The 18039-nt window shown below is 39.0% G+C and overlaps 1 protein-coding gene across 7 annotated transcripts in view; it reads left to right on the top strand.

The window, feature by feature from the left end:
* The window catches only part of LRCH2 (leucine rich repeats and calponin homology domain containing 2), a 134572-nt gene that overhangs the window by 93225 nt on the left and 23308 nt on the right, over window positions 1-18039 (top strand). For 4 of the 7 annotated variants that reach the window (XM_051827272.3, XM_051827276.3, XM_051827277.3 and 1 more), the window contains exons 12-14: window positions 2188-2253; window positions 11544-11592; window positions 11671-11787. In XM_051827272.3, the coding sequence (XP_051683232.1) occupies window positions 2188-2253; window positions 11544-11592; window positions 11671-11787 (232 nt within the window). The remainder of the gene's footprint in view (window positions 1-2187; window positions 2254-11543; window positions 11593-11670; window positions 11788-18039) is intronic. The other 3 variants (XM_070066580.2, XM_051827275.3, XM_051827274.3) reach the window with 1 other exon arrangement.

Here is an 18039-nt window from a genome sequence, read left to right on the forward strand (position 1 = left end):
CCTCTCCAATGCAATAATTCTGATAATTTCCTTCAGGATAGTACTTGCTACCATGACTCCTTTTTAAAAATAACTCTTTTAAAATACATTTTTTCCAAATAGCCTTAGATATTTTAATTACCTTAATTTTGAATTTGAGGATTTCTGGTAATTTTAATGTATGCTCACACAAAGAAGAATAAAGGTATCATTAATTTCCATATTTTTTGGCTGAAAGCTACAGCAGTTTGTATATGATACTTACCCTTTGTACTTCATCGTGACTTCATTCTAATGAGGTTCTACTAGATCCAATCTACAGGAACCAGAGTAATCAAAATTGTTTTCTTTGTTCTAATCATGTTTCTATAATTTCCAACTATATTTAGTTTATTATATATTTTATTAGTCAGGTAGCTTTAATTTGAAATTTGTTTCTGTATTCTTTTAATAGTTTTTATCTAAAGATTTAACTTTGAATAAAAGGCAGATATTTTGTTCCTTTTAACACAAACCTTTAAATTTTAAAAAATTTATTTATTTGAAAGAGTTACAGAGAGAGAGAGAAATCATCCATCCACTAGTTCACTCCCCAAGTAGCCACAATGGCCAGGGCTGAGCCAGGTTGATGCCAGAAGCTTCACCTATGTCTCCCACGTGGGTGCAGGGGCCCAAGCACTTGGGCCATTCTCTGCTGCTTTTCCCAGGCCATCAGCAATGAGCTGGATCAGAAGTGGAGCAGTTAGAACATGAATCGGCACTCACATGGGAGGCAGGCATTGCTGGCAGTGGCTTTACCCTCTATGCCACAACGCTGGCTCTGGGAACCTTTAAAATTGAAAATTAGATTATATTTATATTTATAGTAGTATTAAAAATTCTTAAACATGGAAATTACTCATCTTAAAGAAAGTTAATAATTAATTACCTTTGACTTTGAAATTAATACTTAGGATTATATAAAATTATGGACAAGTAATTATCATTTTTATAATTTTTTCAAATTTGTCCAGTGAAAGTTCAAAAAACTGTGTGTGTGCTTGTGTGTGTGTGTTTAAAGGAATTAAGCTTTAGCACTGATTCTGCTTTTAGAATTAAAGTTTATTATTTGACTTTTATAAAATGATTATGTATTACATCACCGTACTTCACATCACTTGCTGTATTAGGCAAACCAAATCAGTCATGATGGTACCTAAACAACCTTCATTTTGTCTTCTGTCTCAGCCAAAACTTAGATATGCTAAGGTAATAATTGCATGGTTAAAAGGGATCCATGTGGCCGGTGCTGTGGCATAGTGGGTAAAGCCACTGCCTGCAGTGCAAGCATTCCATATGGATGCCGGTTCTAGTCCCGGGTGCTCCACTTCTGATCCAGCTCTCTGCTATGGTCTGGGAAAGCAGTAGAAGATGGCCCAAGTCCTTGGGCCCCTGCACCCGTGTGGGAGACCCAGAGAGGCTCCTGGCTTCGGATTGGCTCAGCTTCAGCTGTTGTGACCAGTTGGGGAGTGAACCAGCGGATGGAAGACTCTCTCTTTCTCTCTGCCTCTCTTCTCTCTATGTAATTCTGATTTTCATATAAATAAATAAATAAATGTATGTTTTTTTTTTTTTAAAAGGGATCCAAACCTTAAAAAAAGACATACGAAAGAAGCTATGGGGGCCGGCGCTGTGGCGTAGTGGGTAAAGCCGCCACCTGCAGTGCCAGCTTCCCATGTGGGTGCCAGTTCGAGTCCTGGTTGCTCCACTTTTGATCCAGCTCTCTGCTGTGGCCTGAGATGGCAATGGAGGATTGCTCAAGGCCAAGCCCTTGGACCCCTGCACCCACGTGGGAGACCCAAAGGAGGCTCTTGGTTCCTGGCTTCTGATCGGTGCAGCTCTGGCTGGTGCAGCCAATTAGGGAGTGAACTAGTAGATGGACGATTTCGCTCTCTCTTTCTGCCTCTGCTTCTCTGTGTAACTCTAACTTCCAAATAAATAAATAAATCTGTAAAAAAAAAAAAAAAAAAAAAAACAACAAGGTATGGAAGAGCTGGGAACTACATTCCTTTATTACAATGTACTTATGGGTATCTGATCTAAATAATATTTAAATACTGTTTTCTAACACAGATCTTCCTGGACTGAATAGTTTATCTTGGAGATATTTAACAATCATATATATAATATTTAATATGTTTTAGAATTAATGTATTGATTTAATTCTAGGATTCTTAATCACTCAACTTCTGTCATGAGAAACAAGCTGAAATCAACTTTGGAATGCGAAAAGAGGTATTAGCATATCTCCTTGGTCCTTATATTTGATAGTTTTTAATGAGACTTGATCCTCTTACAGTATTGTTTCCATATATAGGCTTTAACTGAATAAATGATATTGAATGATGATATGACTAATTAAAGAGGAAATGTGTTGCAGCATGAATTAAATTTACTTTTGTCAAGTGGTCCACAGTACAGTGTGGTAACTGTATAATAGTGTATCATATGCAGTATAAAGAACTGGAAGAGAGGAGTTGGTAGGCTCCAAACACAAAGAAAAGATAAGGAAATGGAAAGACTAGTTCACTGGTTTAATTGGCTTATACACAGTATGTGCTAAAATATTGCACTGTACACCATAAAAATGTATAAATATTGCATTCATTTTTAGTTTATTTTCAATTTTTCGAAAGGTAGAGAGATACAGAGACACAGAGATCTTGAAACCACTGGTTCACTCCCCAGAGGACCTCAGCACTCAGGGCTGGGCCAGGCCAAACCAGGAACCAGGAATTTAATAATTTAAAACATTTACTTTTTTTTTTTTTTGACAGGCAGAGTTACACATAGATAGAGAGACAGAGAGAAAGGTCTTCCTTTTCCGTTGGTTCACCCCCACAAATGGCCGCTACGGCCAGCGCACTGTGGTCGGCACACTGTGGCGGCAAGCTGCGCCAATCTGAAGCCAAGAGCCAGGTGCTTCCCCCTGGTCTCCCATGCGGGTGCAGGGCCCAAGCACCTGGGCCATCCTCCACTGCCTTCCTGGGCCACAGTAGAGAGCTGGACTGGAAGAAGAGCAACCGGGACAGAATCCGGCACCCCGACCGGGATTAGAACCCCAGGGTGCTGGCGCCGCAAGTGGAGGATTAGCCTAGTAAGCTGCGGTGCCTGCCAAAACATTTACTTTTGATATAAACAAAATTTAAAAACTTATATTTTACTTTATTGCTTATACCTTTATTTGTCTTGATAGAATTATTCAGTCATTTAACATTTATTGTATTACTGTTACTGCCAAGAATAATGTTTCTTTATTATTGATTATGCTTATTTTCTATGATATTTTTTGTATTTTGATTTCAATTGAGTGTTACTAAATTCTTCTGAGTATATTATGTATGTCCACATATTAGAATTTCAGAGGGCAAGAAAACAATGAAAATTTCTAATTTTTGTCTTTGATGGATTGAAAATTTGCATCTGAATCAGAGTTGAATGTAAAGGCATAGGAGTAGGAATGTGAAGGACTAGGGAAAATCAATTAGGACAGAATCAGACAATTAGGATTTATTGAGTGTTACGTGTGTTGTCATTAATTTTTATATGTACTATCTCACTTAATCCTCACAGTAACTTTTGAAGCTGTTATACCCAATTTATAGGTGGTAAAACAGAGGCTTAGAAATTGTCTTTTTTTAAGATTTATTTATTTATTTGAGAGGCAGAATTACAGATAGAGGAAGAGACAGAGAAGTCTTCCATCTGCTGCTTCACTCCCCAAATGGCCACAATGGCTGGAGCTGCAATGATCCAAAGCCAGGAGCCAGGAGCTTCCTTGGGGTCTCCCACGTAGGTGCAAGGGCCCAAGCACTTGGCCCATCTTCCACTGCCTTCCCAGCCCATTAGCAGGGAGCTGGAGTGGAAGTAGAGCAGTTGGAAGTCAAACTGGCTGTGCCGGCTTTTCCTACTACACCACAGTATCCACCTGTAGAAATTATCAAAAGTTGAGTGAGGTTCCATGGTGTAATAGCACTCTGGGCTCTGAAATTTTCAAAATTTGGTGCTGCCATTGTGGTGTGGCAGATTGGGCTGCTCCCTGCAATGCTGGCATATCATATGGAAGCCTTTTGATGTCCTGACAGCCCTCCTTGGTCCAGCTCCCTGGTGGTAGACCTGGGAAAGCAACAGAAGGTGGTCCAAGTGCTTAGGCCCCTGCACCCATGTGAAAGACCTAGATGTAGCCAGTTTGGCCTGGCCCTGCTCTGGCCATTGTGGCCATTTGGGGAGTGAACCAGTGGATAGAAGAAATTCCTCTCTCTCTCTCCCTCTGTCACCCCCAACCCCCACACTTTCTATCTCCCTCTCTCTCTGTAACTGCCTTTCAAATAAATAAATAAATCTTTAAAAAAAGTAAATTCTCAAAACTTGCTCAAGATCATTTTGGCAGTAGGTTGTACAGTCAGGATTCAAACTGAGTTTGTCTGTTTCATAACCCCAAGACTTAACATGATAACAGGAACACTTTCTTCCTCCAGAACCACATGTCCCAGTGATATCCTTTGCTAGATAATCTGACAGTTCAAGCTGACTTTATTTTTTTCAAACTCTTACGTGGTCTTCCTGATCGGATGGTCCACTATTTTTATTTGAAATTATTGAAAGCTCCTCTCTCAAGCACCCTTCTGAATCTAGTCAATTACAGAAAATTATAGCATCTTGAAATACTTACATCTGCCCTAACTTCCCCATTCCTATTGCAATTACATTGGTTGAGAACCTTTCTTCTATGGGGATTATTTCAGCAGTCACCAGACATAGGTCCTTTGTTCAGTTTTGCCTAGCTTTTTTAAAAAAAAAAAAAAAAGATTTATTTGTTTGTTTGAAAGAGTTACACACACAGAGAGAGAGAGAGAGAGAGGGAGAGGTCTTCCATCCACTGGTTCACTCCCCAGTTAGCCACAACATCTAGAGCTGCGCCAATCCAAAGCCAAGAGCCAGGAGCTTCCTCCGGGTCCTCCACATGGGTGCAGGGGCCCAAGAACCCAGGCTATCTTCCACTGCTTTCACAGGCCATAGCAGAGAGCTGGATTGGAAGTGGAGCAGCCAGTACTGGAACTGGCGTCCATATGGGATGCTGGTACTGCAGACTGGGGCTTTAACCCACTTCACCACAACACCAGCCCGTTGCCTAGCTTTAAATCTGAGTTCTGCACCATAGAATTTTGATGGCTCTGTAACATAAGTTTAATGGTGTCACTTCCATCTATTTTTTTTTTCATTCATTTACTAATACTGCTATTACTGCCTGAAATAATGGCAGAGAGAGAGAGATGTTCATCTGGTGGTTTACTCCCCAAATGCCTGCAACAACTGGGACTGTGCCATTCCAAAGCCAGGACCCAAGAACTCAATCCAAGTCTATTACCTGGTGGCAGGGAACCAAGTTCTGGAGCCATTCCCTGCTGCTTCATAGGGTGTGCATTAGCAAGAAGCTGAAATCAGGAAACAGAGCTGGGATTCACACCAGATGATCTGATAGGGTATGCGAGCACCTCAAGTGCCATGGCAACTGCCGAGCAAACTCTTGCCTCCTACTCTCTCTCAAATACAGATTATGCCATCTTACATTTTATCTTCCTTAGAAGCTTCTTTTATTACCTTTCCCTAAGTTTCTTTAATTGCTATCACAGCTTTCCTTTTCAGGTTCTAACATTCTCTTGAGAAATTCTCAATTGCTCATACCTCCAAACTTTCACATACAATGCTGACCAATCCTAACCTTCTTAAAACTGTTACTTCAGGCCAGTAGTAGGTTAAGCCTATGCCTGCAGTGCCAGCATCCCATATGGGTGCCAGTTCATGTCTCCACTGTTCCACTTCCAATCCAGCTCCCTGCTATTGAGCCTGGGAAAGTAGCAGAAGATGGCCCAAGTACATGGGCCCCTGCACCAATGTGGGAGACATGGTAGAAGCTCCTGGCTTTGGATTGTCCCAGCTGTGGCTGTTGAGGCCATTTGGGGAGTGAACCAGTGGATGGAAGACCTCTCTCTCTGCCTCTCCCTTTCTGTAACTCTGACTCCCAAATAAATAAATAAATATTTTTTTTTAAAAAAAAGACTAATTTTCTCATTTTCCAGTCACCTAATTCTTTCTTTAGAAATAAAACAGAGGCCGGCGCCGCGGCTCAATAGGCTAATCCTCCATCTGCAGCGCCGGCACCCTGGGTTCTAGTCCCGGTTGGGGCTCCGGATTCTGTCCTGGTTGCCCCTCTTCCAGTCCAGCTCTCTGCTGTGGCCCGGGAGTACAGTGGAGGATGGCCCAAGTGCTTGGGCCCTGCACCCGCGTGGGAGACTGGGGCGGGGGGGGGAAGCACCTGGTTCCTGGCTTCAGATCAACGCGGTGCGCCGGCCGCAGAGGCCATTTGAGGGGGTGAACCAACAGAAAAAGGAAGACCTTTCTGTCTCTCTCTCTCTCTCTCACTGTCCACTCTGCCTGTCAAAAAAAATAAATAAAACAGAAATCATTTTTTCCTGATTACAGGAGCAGTGTAGCTTTGTTGTTGAAAAATTAGGAAATTAAGAAAATATCGAGAAAAAAATAAACAAATAAATATCACCTGTTTTCCTGTTCCCCAAAGATGTCAAGTAATTATTTTGTTGTTTTTCCTTTTAGACCTTTCTTCTTGTTTGCACATGAATATTTGTATCTGCATTCATGTGCATGTGTACATACATACGCAGTGTGGAATTGTATACCCTGTTGCATAAGTAACATTGCCACTTCAGTGTGTACTAGGAATGTCTAACTCTACTTTCCAAAAGCAGATTCTTAATTTCCCTGTCCTTCCTGCACTTTTACTCATTTCAGAATGTTGACTGCATCCCTCTAGTTGATCAACTTAAAGCCCTCAGGAGTCATCCTTAATGTGCAACTTTCTGTCACATTCCTTATCTAATCCATTTACAAATCTTGTTGACTACCTTAAGATTATATCTGAAATCTGATCCTGTCTAATCAGCTCTTCTCCTACCACCCTAGTCCCAGCCTCCCAGCTTTCTGCCCTAGCTGTCCTTTAGTCTCTCTTCCACAAAACCTCAGATTGACATTTTGAAAATGCAAGTTAAATAGTGTCATTTGTCTTCAGAATTCTCTGCTGATTGCCCATCTCATTCGGAATAAAAACTAGAGGCCTTTAAGGCCTTGTGAAGTTGTACATTATTTGGCTCCTTCTTTTCTTTCTCTCTTGCTTCTTCTTCTTCTTCTTTTTTTTTTTTTTTTTTTTTTTGACAGGCAGAATGGACAGTGAGAGAGAGAGACAGAGAGAAAGGTCTTCCTTTTTGCCGTTAGTTCACCCTCCAATGGCTGCCGCGGCTGGCACGCTGCAGCCGGCGCACCACGCTGATCTGATGGCAGGAGCCAGGTGCTTCTCCTGGTCTCCCATGGGGTGCAGGACCCAAGTACTTGGGCCACCCTCCACTGCACTCCCTGGCCACAGCAGAGAGCTGGCCTGGAAGAGGGGCAACCAGGACAGAATCTCGTGCCCCGACTGGGACTAGAACCCCGTGTGCTGGCGCCGCAAGGCGGAGGATTAGCCTAGTGAGCCGCGGCGCCAGCCGTCTCTCTTGCTTCTATTGTATTAGTGTGTTCTACTCTAGCTGTTATTGCTTCCTTGTTGAATATCATCACCCTAGGTATGTCCCTCACCCTCTAAGTCTTTGAGTCTGCCTAGAATGATCTTCCCCCAGATAACCATATGGCTTTCTTTTGTACCTTTGACTTTCTTTTCACATATCACTTCATTAGCAAAGTGTTCTCTTAACAACATACAAAAGAGCATGCCTCCTCTACTCCTCTATTCTTGTTTCTCACACCCTGCCTTATTTTTCTCCATGGAATATAATACATTATACATTCTGAATGTATACTTCTTTATTTGTTTATTGTTTTTTTATCAGCACCTTGCCACTTCCTGGTCACAGTACCATACATATTTCATAAGATTAGAAACTTTATTTTGTGTTCTTCCATATCCCTACACTTAGCACAATGCATGGGCACACATATTAGGGCCTCAATAAATATTTGTTGAGTGGATGAATTGGGAGCATAGGTTAAAATGTTGAATGTCAAGAATTGTGTTATGTGCTGGGAGATACAACATTGATCAAGAGAGAAATGGTCACAGCACTCATTAAGTTGATAATTTATGGGGCCGGCACTGTGGCCCAGTGGGTAAAGCCTCCGCCTACAGTATCAGCATTCCATATGGGTGCCGGTTTGAGTCCTGGCTGCTCCACTTCCAATCCGGCTCTCTGCTATGGCCTGGGAAAGCAGTAGAAGATGGCCCAAGTCCTTGGGCCCCTGTACCCACGTGGGAGACCTGGAAGAAGCTCCTGGCTCCTGGCTTCGGATGGGTGCAGCTCCAGCCTTTGCAGCCAATTGGGGAGTGAACCTGCAGATGGATGACCTCTGTCTCTCTCTCTCTGCCTCTCCTCTCTCTCTCTAACTCTGACTTTCAAATAGGCAGATAAATCTTTTAAAAATAATTTATATAGTCCTAATATATTGCTGTTTTAGATGTGCTTGTATTTTAAAACAGGGATTGAGTCTACAGATCCACAACTAATAGAAATGATTGCCCGTTAGTTTCATTAGGCAACATACAGACTTGTAGGAAGGACCTGGAAAGATTCTGGCTCCTTAGGCTTTGGATAAATTGGTCAGTCTTTCTGAAATGCCTGGGTAGCCTTATACAAGATTCCTAGCCACTTCTGGCCATTAGCATGAGCGCTAGGTCATTGCATATATACATGAAAGTTATGGTAAACTATTGAGAAATTGTTTGGCAAGATAGCATGGTATACTTAATTTTTTTAAACATTAATTTCTTTATCTGAATGAGAGTTCAGAGACAGAGAGAGGGAGGGACAGAAAAATCTTCTACCCGCTGGTTCACTCCTCAAATGGCCACAATGGCTGAAAGTGGGCCAGTCCAAACCCAGGAGCCAGTAACCTCCTTAGGGTCCCCCATGGGAGTACTGGGGCCCAAAGAGTTGGACCATCTTCTGCTGATTTCCTAGGTGCATTAGCAGGTACCTGGGTCAGAAGTGGAGCAGCTGGGACTGAACCAGCACCCATGTGGGATACCATCACCGCAGGAGTATACTTGAAAGAGTATGCACCTTAACATCAGGAAGATTTGAGTGAGACACTCACTTTAGCACTTGCTACCTATGAGGTTTTAGATAAACTTTTAGGGGGCCGGCGCTGTGGCACAGTGGGTTAACGCCCTGGCCTGAAGTGCCAGCATCCCATATGGGCACCGGTTCGAGACTGGGCTGCTCCACTTCCAATCCAGGTCTCTGCTATGTCCCGGGAAAGCAGTAGAAGATGGCCCAAGTCCTTGGGCCCCTGCACCCGCATGAGAGACCTGGAAGAAGCTCCTGGCTCTTGGCTTCAGATTGTCACAGTTCTGGCCGTTGCAGCCAATTGGAGAGTGAACCATTGGATGGAAGACCTCTCTCTCTCTGCCTCTCCTCTCTCTGTGTAACTCTGACTTTCAAATAAATAAATAAATCTTAAAAAAATAATAATAAATTTTTAAATCAGCCCTAGTGCCTGGCTCATGCTTAGTAAATGTTAGTTCTCTGACTATTTTGTTCTGTTCACCTTTCTTCTGATGAGGTTGTAGATAAATTAGCATAGAGTTGTAAGAGTTTAGATTGCTAGAACTGAACTGTCTAAATTTGGGTCCTGGATCTGTCTGTTGGGAAGGTTTTTAACTTCCTCTGAGCCATATTTATCCCATTTGTAAAGCAAACTGTTGAAATCTTTACTTAGTATAGAGTTGGTCTTCTGTATATTAAGGTAATTAAAAATAAATCTTAAAGAAGAATGGGATGAGAGAGGGAGTAGGAGGTGGGACAGTTTGGGGGTAACAGAGTGGGTATGGGGGGAACTGCTATATTTGAAAAGTTGTACCTATGAAACTTTTTATTAAATAAAAGCCTTCTAAAAAAAACCCACAAATAATAGCAGTTTCTGTCTTGTGGTTATTGTGAAGATGAAATAGATTAATATAGGTAAATTTTTGAGAATAATGATGAACACTTAGAAATTGTTTTTTATGTTATTAGTTTTTGAATTATTTTTAGTACTGTTATGAATTAATTTATTTTTCCTTTTTCTTATTATCTGATCTCAGTCATTTTCCATTTCTATCGCCTTTTTTGTCCAAATGGGAAATAGACTTGTGGATTTTTAAAAATTTGTATAAACGGTTTATTTATTTGAAACCAAATTTATATATATAGAGAGGGAGAGGCTGAGAAAGGGGTCTTCCACTAGTTCAGATGCCCACCCTCACTGTAAGGCTTTTAAATGACATTTTGATTATAAGTTATACTTGCAGTTCTATATTCATGTTCTCTTGTAAAATCTGCAGATTTTGGAGCTAGCTGTTTTATATTCTAGTTTTGTTTTCTTAATCTGGTAATGAAGTCCTCTTTATTTGATAACTTTTTTGGAACACCATTCTTCCAGATTAATTTTGAAACTTGTCAAATTTCTATAGCAAGTCACGAATACTTTTTTTGTTGTTGTTAGAGTTCATTGTGGTAATGAATTTAACAGTTAAATTATACCTGTAATACTTGTTTTACTGTCCAAGAACATTCCAGTTACTCAAGTCCTTTACTAGACATTAGTGATTTTTTTCATGTAGGTCTTATACATGTGTGGTCAAGTTTCTTTCTAGATATGTTATGCTATAAATATTTCTAATATATTTTACTTTTCATTATAGTTGGTACATAGGAAAGCTTTTATGCTTTTGTCTCTAACTGATAACCTTCTTATTATGATAGTTTTATCTTAATTTTGTTTCCTAAATTTTGTGAATTTGATTCTTTCTCACTAATGTTTACATCTTTCTTTCTTACTGTATTTCATAGAAGTTTCTCAATAGTGTTAAAAATATTAGCAGCTCTAGTGCACATTTTGTTTATATATTTTATCCAATGAAAATCCTTGTGAAAATCTGCCAGCTAACAATAGTGTGTGCAGTTTTCATTATTCTTACAACAAAACTATATGATAAGAATTTCCTTCATAGTTCCTCTTGCTTCAGAATGGAGAGTTTGGGGCTTATAATCTACAATTCAGTAGAGCAAAAAGAATTACTGACCAGAGCTTTTTGGCATCTAAACAAAGGAAATTATTAATTGATTTAAACATAGTTTTTGATAATTATTTTAGTGTAATAAATATCCTGTCTTGTCTTTGACTGTATGTCTATAGATATGTGTATTACACTTCTGCTGGCTTCTACAAAGTACTTTGAGTAGTCTTATGCTTAGGATTTCATAAATTAAACCCATATTGATGTTTCCTATGGAGCAACAGTTGTTGGGAACTTAAAATGTTTTTGTTAACATTAAGTTTTATGTTATTACTTCAAAGTTTAGTCATGGGTAAGCTCTTTACGTTTCTGCTTTTAAAAAAAGGTAAGTTTATAATGCTCATAATGTATATCTAAGGATTATTTTAAACGTTTACATATTAAGGCATCTTTAATTTTTTAGTGTCTCAACAGATGAAGTTAATTCACCGTTATCACCCCTCCCATGGCAGGTAAGAGGACATTAAAATACTATTGTATCTATTATTTTGTTCTCATTTCTTTATTTAAAATAAATTGTCTAATTATAGCCCTTAGAAAATCAGAAGGATCAAATAGATGAACAACAGTGGCCAGAATCTCAGCCTATAATCTGGCAAAGTGAAGAAAGGAGGCGGAGCAAACAGATTAGAAAAGAATATTTCAAGGTACTTTATCGAATTTTAAAATTTATTTTGTAATTACTGGATTTGATTTTCTTAGTTTTGAGTTAACATATAATATAACTCTAGTTAAATGCAGGAAATGTTGTGTTATTTTATCTTAATATCCCACTTGGATGTGATATATACAATCCAATTATATCCATAAAATTTCAGTAATTCAGAACAAGAATGGACTAAAATAAATTTTAATTCACTACATCCTATGAGAAAGATAAATTTTTGCTACGTTGCTAGTTGTACAATTATGTAGTATTGAATTAGTTCCCTTTTGATTACTAAAACGAAATTCATGAGATATACTACATGAACTACAGAACTACAGTTCTGCATATTCACATCCCCAAATTGGGCAGCCCCATTGATTTGTCCTCTGATGAGAGAAGTGGATGGCAGTGACGGAACACATATGGAAGAAGGTTCCCCTTTATGAGCCTTTAATAAAGGCACTGAATAAAATTTGTTTACAGATAAAACTTCATGAATGATGATGTAGGGAAAATTGCTGTAGTATTTAGTAAACAAAAATTGGATATTTATTACATCTCCTTTATCTTAGTATAATATAGCCAGATGGATTCTCACTTTATTTTAAAATTTTTATTAATATAAAGAGAACATAGTTCATGGTATTTCATAGGTATGGTTCTAAGAAGATAACCATATTTCCCTCTTGCTCTCAATCGCCCACCTTCCTTCCCTTCTTTCTTGTTTTGTTAATTTTTGCAAAAACATAATTCAGTCCACTCTATAATCATAATTTAAAAAATTTATTTATTTATTTGAAAGTTAGAGTTACACAGAGAGAGGAGAGGCAGAGAGAGAGAGAGAGAGAGAGAGAGGTCTTCCATCCAATGGTTCACTCCCCAGTTGGCCACAATGGCCAGAGCTGTGCCATTCCGAAGCCAGGAGCTTCTTCTGGGTCTCCCACATGGGTGCAGGGGCCCAAGGACTTGGGCCATCCTTTGCTGCTTTCCCAGGCCCTAGCAGAGAGTTGGATTGGAAGTAGAGCAGCTGGGTCTCGAACCAACACCCATATACGATGCCGGCACTGCAGGCGGTGGCTTTATCCACTGCGCCACAGTGCTGGCCCCTATAATTATAATTGGAATGCACCACTAACCATAATATTCAACAAGTAAAAAGTAGAAAGACCACAGTTCCACAGGAGTATAAACAAGAACTACAAACAACAATCAAATCACATGATGTATGTTTCACTTTTATACATGTTTTTGTATTCTATACTAACTATCACATATTAGAGAAAACATATGATACTTGCTTTTGGGGACTGTCTTATTGCAGTAAGCATAATAGTTTCCAGTTGTATACATTTCATTTTGTTGCATAAGACAGGATTTAATTCTTTGTTTTGGCTGAGTAGTATTCCATACTGTGTATATATACACCACACTTTCTTTTTCCAGTCATCAGTTGATGGACATCTGGGTTGATTCCATATCTTACCTATTGTGAATTGAGCTGCAATAAGCATGGGGGTACAGATCACTCTTTCATATGCTGATTTCATTTAGTTTGGGTGAACTCCCAGGAATGGGATGGTTGGGTCATATGGTAGATCTATTTTTAGATTTCTGAGGTATCTCCATACTGTCTTTCATAATGATTTTACTAGCTTACACCCACCAACTCTTATATGGGTCTAAAAAATGCCAGGCACTATTCTAAATGCTTTTCAAATATCAACTTGTTTAACCTTCATAACAACTCTATGAGGTAAATTCAATTGTCATCTATATTTTACAGATGGAAAAATTAAGGCACAGAGAGGCTAAGTAGTATGCTCTAATTAATAGGCAGAGAGTTAAGATTACTGTGGAAAACCCAATATCAAATGAACACTTTGAAAAAATGCAATTTTAGCTGTTTTTAAGATTTATTTAATGTGTTTGAAAGGCAGAGTTAACAGAGAGGGAGAGATACATAGAGGTCTTCCATCCACTGGCTCACTCCCCAAATGGCTGCAACAGCCAGAGCTGGGCTCGTCCAAAACCAGGAGCCAGGAACTTCTTCCGGGTCTCCCACGTGGGTGCAGGGGCCTAAGCACTTGGGTCATCCTCTGCTGCTTTCCCAGGCGCATTAGCAGGGAGCTAGATTGGAAATGGACCAGCCAGGACTTGAATCGGAACCCATATGGGATGCCGGCATTGCAGGCAGAGGCTTAACTGGTTGTGCCACAGTGCTGACCCCCAGTGTTACTTTAAAAAAAAAGTTTTACAATGACTTCAGTGAACTTTTTTCTCTTTTTTCAATAAATTTATTTATATAAAGAGAACAGGTTTCATGTATTTCATATATACAGTTTTTAAGAACATAATGATACTTCCCACCTTCCCTCCTCCTTTCTTATTTTTCTTTTAATTTTTGTGATAACATACTTTTAAAAAATTTTAGTAGACAGTTATAATATTTCCTTCATTTTTTAAAAGATTTATTTTTTATTTGAAAGGCAGAGTTAGGCGCAGAGAGAGAGAGGTCTTCCATCCGCTGGTTCATTCCCCAAATGGTTGCAACCACTGGAGCTATGCTGATCTGAAACCAGGATCCAGGAGCTTCTCCAGGGTCTCCCATGTGGGTGAAGAGGCCCAAGAACTTGGACCATCTTGTACTGCTATCCCAGGCCATAGCTGAGAGCTGGATAAGAAGTAGATCAGCTGGGGTTGGCGCTGTGGCGCAGTGGGTTAACGCCCTGGCCTGAAGCGCCAGCATCCCATATGGGCACCGGTTCATGTCCTGGCTGCTCCACCTCCAATCCAGCTCTCTGCTGTGGCCTGGGAAAGCTGTGGAAGATGGTCCAAGTCTTTGGGCCCCTGCACCCACGTGGGAGACCTGGAAGAGGCTCCTGGCTTTGGATGGGTGCAGCTCCATCGGATGGATGCAGCTTCTTTGGATGGAGGCAGTTGCGGCCAATTGGGGAGTGAACCATTGGATGGAAGACCTCTCTCTCTCTCTCTCTCTCTCTCTCTGCCTCTCCTCTCTCTGTGTAGCTCTGACTTTCAAATAAATAAATATTTTTAAAAAATCAATAAAAAAAGAGGTGGATCAGCCGGGAGTTGAACCAGTGCCCATATGGGATGCTGGCACTGCAGGCAGTGGCTTTACCTGCTATGCCATAATGCCAGCCACGATAACGTACTTTCAATTTACTTTATAATCACAAAGTTAATCTGCCACTAAATAAAGAATTCAACAAGTAGAAAGGAGAAACACTGTTCCTCAGGAGTATAGACAAGGGCTATAAATAATAATCAAATCACAGGATGTCAATTTCACTCATATATATTTCTTGTACTCTCTATATTAACTATCTCTAGTGAACTTTTCAATAAAGCCTTAATAGAAGCTTTATGAGCCTTTAAAAATAGATAATTCTTTGATTTAATAGTTTCATTCATTGATAAGTATTTTATTTTTTATGACTTCTAAACTACTGATTATGTTCTAAAGTTGCTTAGAAATGGAATGAGAAAATATTTAAAGTGTTAATTCTGTCATTCTCATTCAAGAAATGTTAACGTATGTCTTACTTGATAAAGTCGGTGCAAACATAAGCTGGGAAATACTTTAAGGAGATGTGTAGTTCTCCTCATTTGTCAGAAGATGTCAGTGTTAGGACGCTGCAAAATAAATTGGATGTCAACAACTTTTTCCTAAAATATCAAGAAAATTTGAAATTTAGATACTATCTTTAAATTAAACTTATTATTCAGAACTGCCAGTATTTTCATTATTAAGACATGGTTTTCTATGAAGTATCTCTACGAAAAAAAGAAAATTTCTCTTAAACACTTACCTCCCAATAATCAAAAGAGCTATAAGACTGGTAGAGATTTATGTCAAAGCGTTACTGAGCTTGCTCCATGTTGACTCGTATCATGTCTGGAGTGAAGCCTTTTGAGCAACTTTATCCAACACAGCTAAATGATTCACAGGATTTCTTTGTTTCTGGAAAATGGTAAATTATTCATAAAACTATTATTGAGTATATTTATTCAACGTGTGTGTCTGTGTGTGTGCATGCACACACCTGAGTATTTCAAATCCAGTTCTTGTTTCTTTGTAGTTGCCAAGACTAGTATATTTCTCACATAAGCCCGTGAAACTAAATAAAACTATTTCAGCATATTGGCCAGATTATGAGCAAGAAGATAAATTGGGTCAGATTGTATGAGTAAGTGAATCATAGTCAATATTAGTTAACATTAATTCCTTTAGATTCCTAAGCTACTGTTGAGTAGATTACTAGTCTAGTATATAAAATTTAGTGTCCTTAAAGCCAAAATAAAATCACTGCATTTATCAAAGGAAATATATTATAGGAAACACATTACCAAACATCTTTTATAGAAATTAATATTATTTTGGTAAGGTATACAGCAAAGTATAAAAAATCTGACTTTTTGGTGATAATGTTTAATATAAAATAGTAGCTTTTATTTCTCTTAAGATTGTTAGCACGCATTTCTATATGCATTTGCTGGTTGGTTTCTAAACAAAACAAGTTAAAAATCATTAGATTAACAAATTAGTTTTGAATGTTGTTTAATTTATTTAAGTGCCATATATCATTGAATATATCTCATTATTGTTGTGATAAAACACTATAATGGTGGGTGGCCCAAGTGCTTCCTGCATCCACATGGGAGACCTGGAAGAAACACCTGGCTCCTGACTTGGGATCAGCTCTGTTCAGGCCATTGCAGTCATTTGGAGATTGAACCAGTGAATGGCAGACTTTTCTCTCTGTCCCTCCCTCTCTCTCTGTAACTCTGCCTCTTAAAGAATAAATAAAATCTTTTAAAAAATACTATACTGACTTTTTAAAATACAGTACTTTTTTGTTTAAAATCTAACTCCAAGGAAAATAATTTTATATCTTTTCTATGATCATTGTTAATTTTATACTGGTATATGGAAGCCATCTGAGATTATAAAATTACCCAATTTATTCTGAGTCAGTATTTGTGCACAAGTTATTTCCACTCCTCTGAAATTAATATTAGCTTCAGAAATGAACTGACATTTCTTTTTCTCTGGTTTTAAACCAGGCCTTTATTGTAATATTTGAATTCAATTGTAATAAAACTTCAGTAATCCAGATGAATACTAATTGGGTATAGTTTAACTGAATTAGTAAAAAATTTGGCTTATAGAATATTTTTAAATCTAGTTATATATTAGGTTTAGGGTTTTAGGAAATTTTATTTGTAATTTTTAATTATTTATTTTTTTATTTGAGAGGCACAGACATGGAAACAGAGGAAGCTCCTATCTGTTGATTCACTCCCCAGATGTCTGCAGTTGCCTTGGGCCAGACTGAAGCTTGGAGTTAGCAACTGAATTCAGGCCTCTCACATGATTACAGGCACCCAACTACTTGAGCCATCAGCTGCTACCTTCCAGGGGTTTGCATTGTCAGGAAGCTGAAATGTCAAGCCAGAACCGGTCATCAAACTCAGCCACTCTGATGTAGGACATGCTTTAATTGGCATCTCAACCATTAGGCCAAACACCCATTCTGGCTTTACTTTTTTATTTTCTTATTCTTTGTCTTCTGAGAATGCTCATTAGCCCTTTTATTCTTGACAATTTCCTACTAGTCATTCTAAGATTTAGAAATGGGAGTATATCATAGTATTTGAGCAAGTATAAAAATACTGGGTTCCATTCCTTAGTACTAACTGTGTGACTTTGGCAAGTCACATAACCTAATTGAGCCTAACTTCTTTGTAGTATTTGGAATAGCACTTGTCACAGAGTAAGCGTACATTAGCATATTATACACTCAGATGTCACTTTCATTTAAGTTGAATAGAACCAAAAATAAGTGAATTCAGTAAACATTTTGCCTGGGAATAGCATATAAGTTTTCTTTCTTTCTTTTCTTTTTTTTTTTTTTTTTGGAAGATTTATTTATTTATTTATTTGAGAGGTAGAGTTACAGAGGGAGAGACAGAGAGAAAGGTCTTCCACCTGCTGATTAACTCTCCAGATGTCCGCAACGGCCAGAGCTGGGCCGTTCTGAAGCCAGGAGCTTCTTCTGGGTCTCCCACGTGGGTGCAGGGTGCAAGCACTTGGGCCATCTTCTACTGCTTTCCCAGGCCATAGCAGAGAGCTGGATTGGAAGAGGAGCAGCTGGGACACAAACCAACATCCATATGGGATACTGGTGCTGCAGGAGGAGGCTTAGCTCACTATGCCACAGGTGCTGGC

The sequence above is a fragment of the Oryctolagus cuniculus genome, chromosome X (assembly GCF_051225735.1).
Source record: "Oryctolagus cuniculus isolate XC-2025 breed Fujian yellow rabbit chromosome X, ASM5122573v1, whole genome shotgun sequence".
Lineage (NCBI taxonomy): Eukaryota > Metazoa > Chordata > Mammalia > Lagomorpha > Leporidae > Oryctolagus > Oryctolagus cuniculus.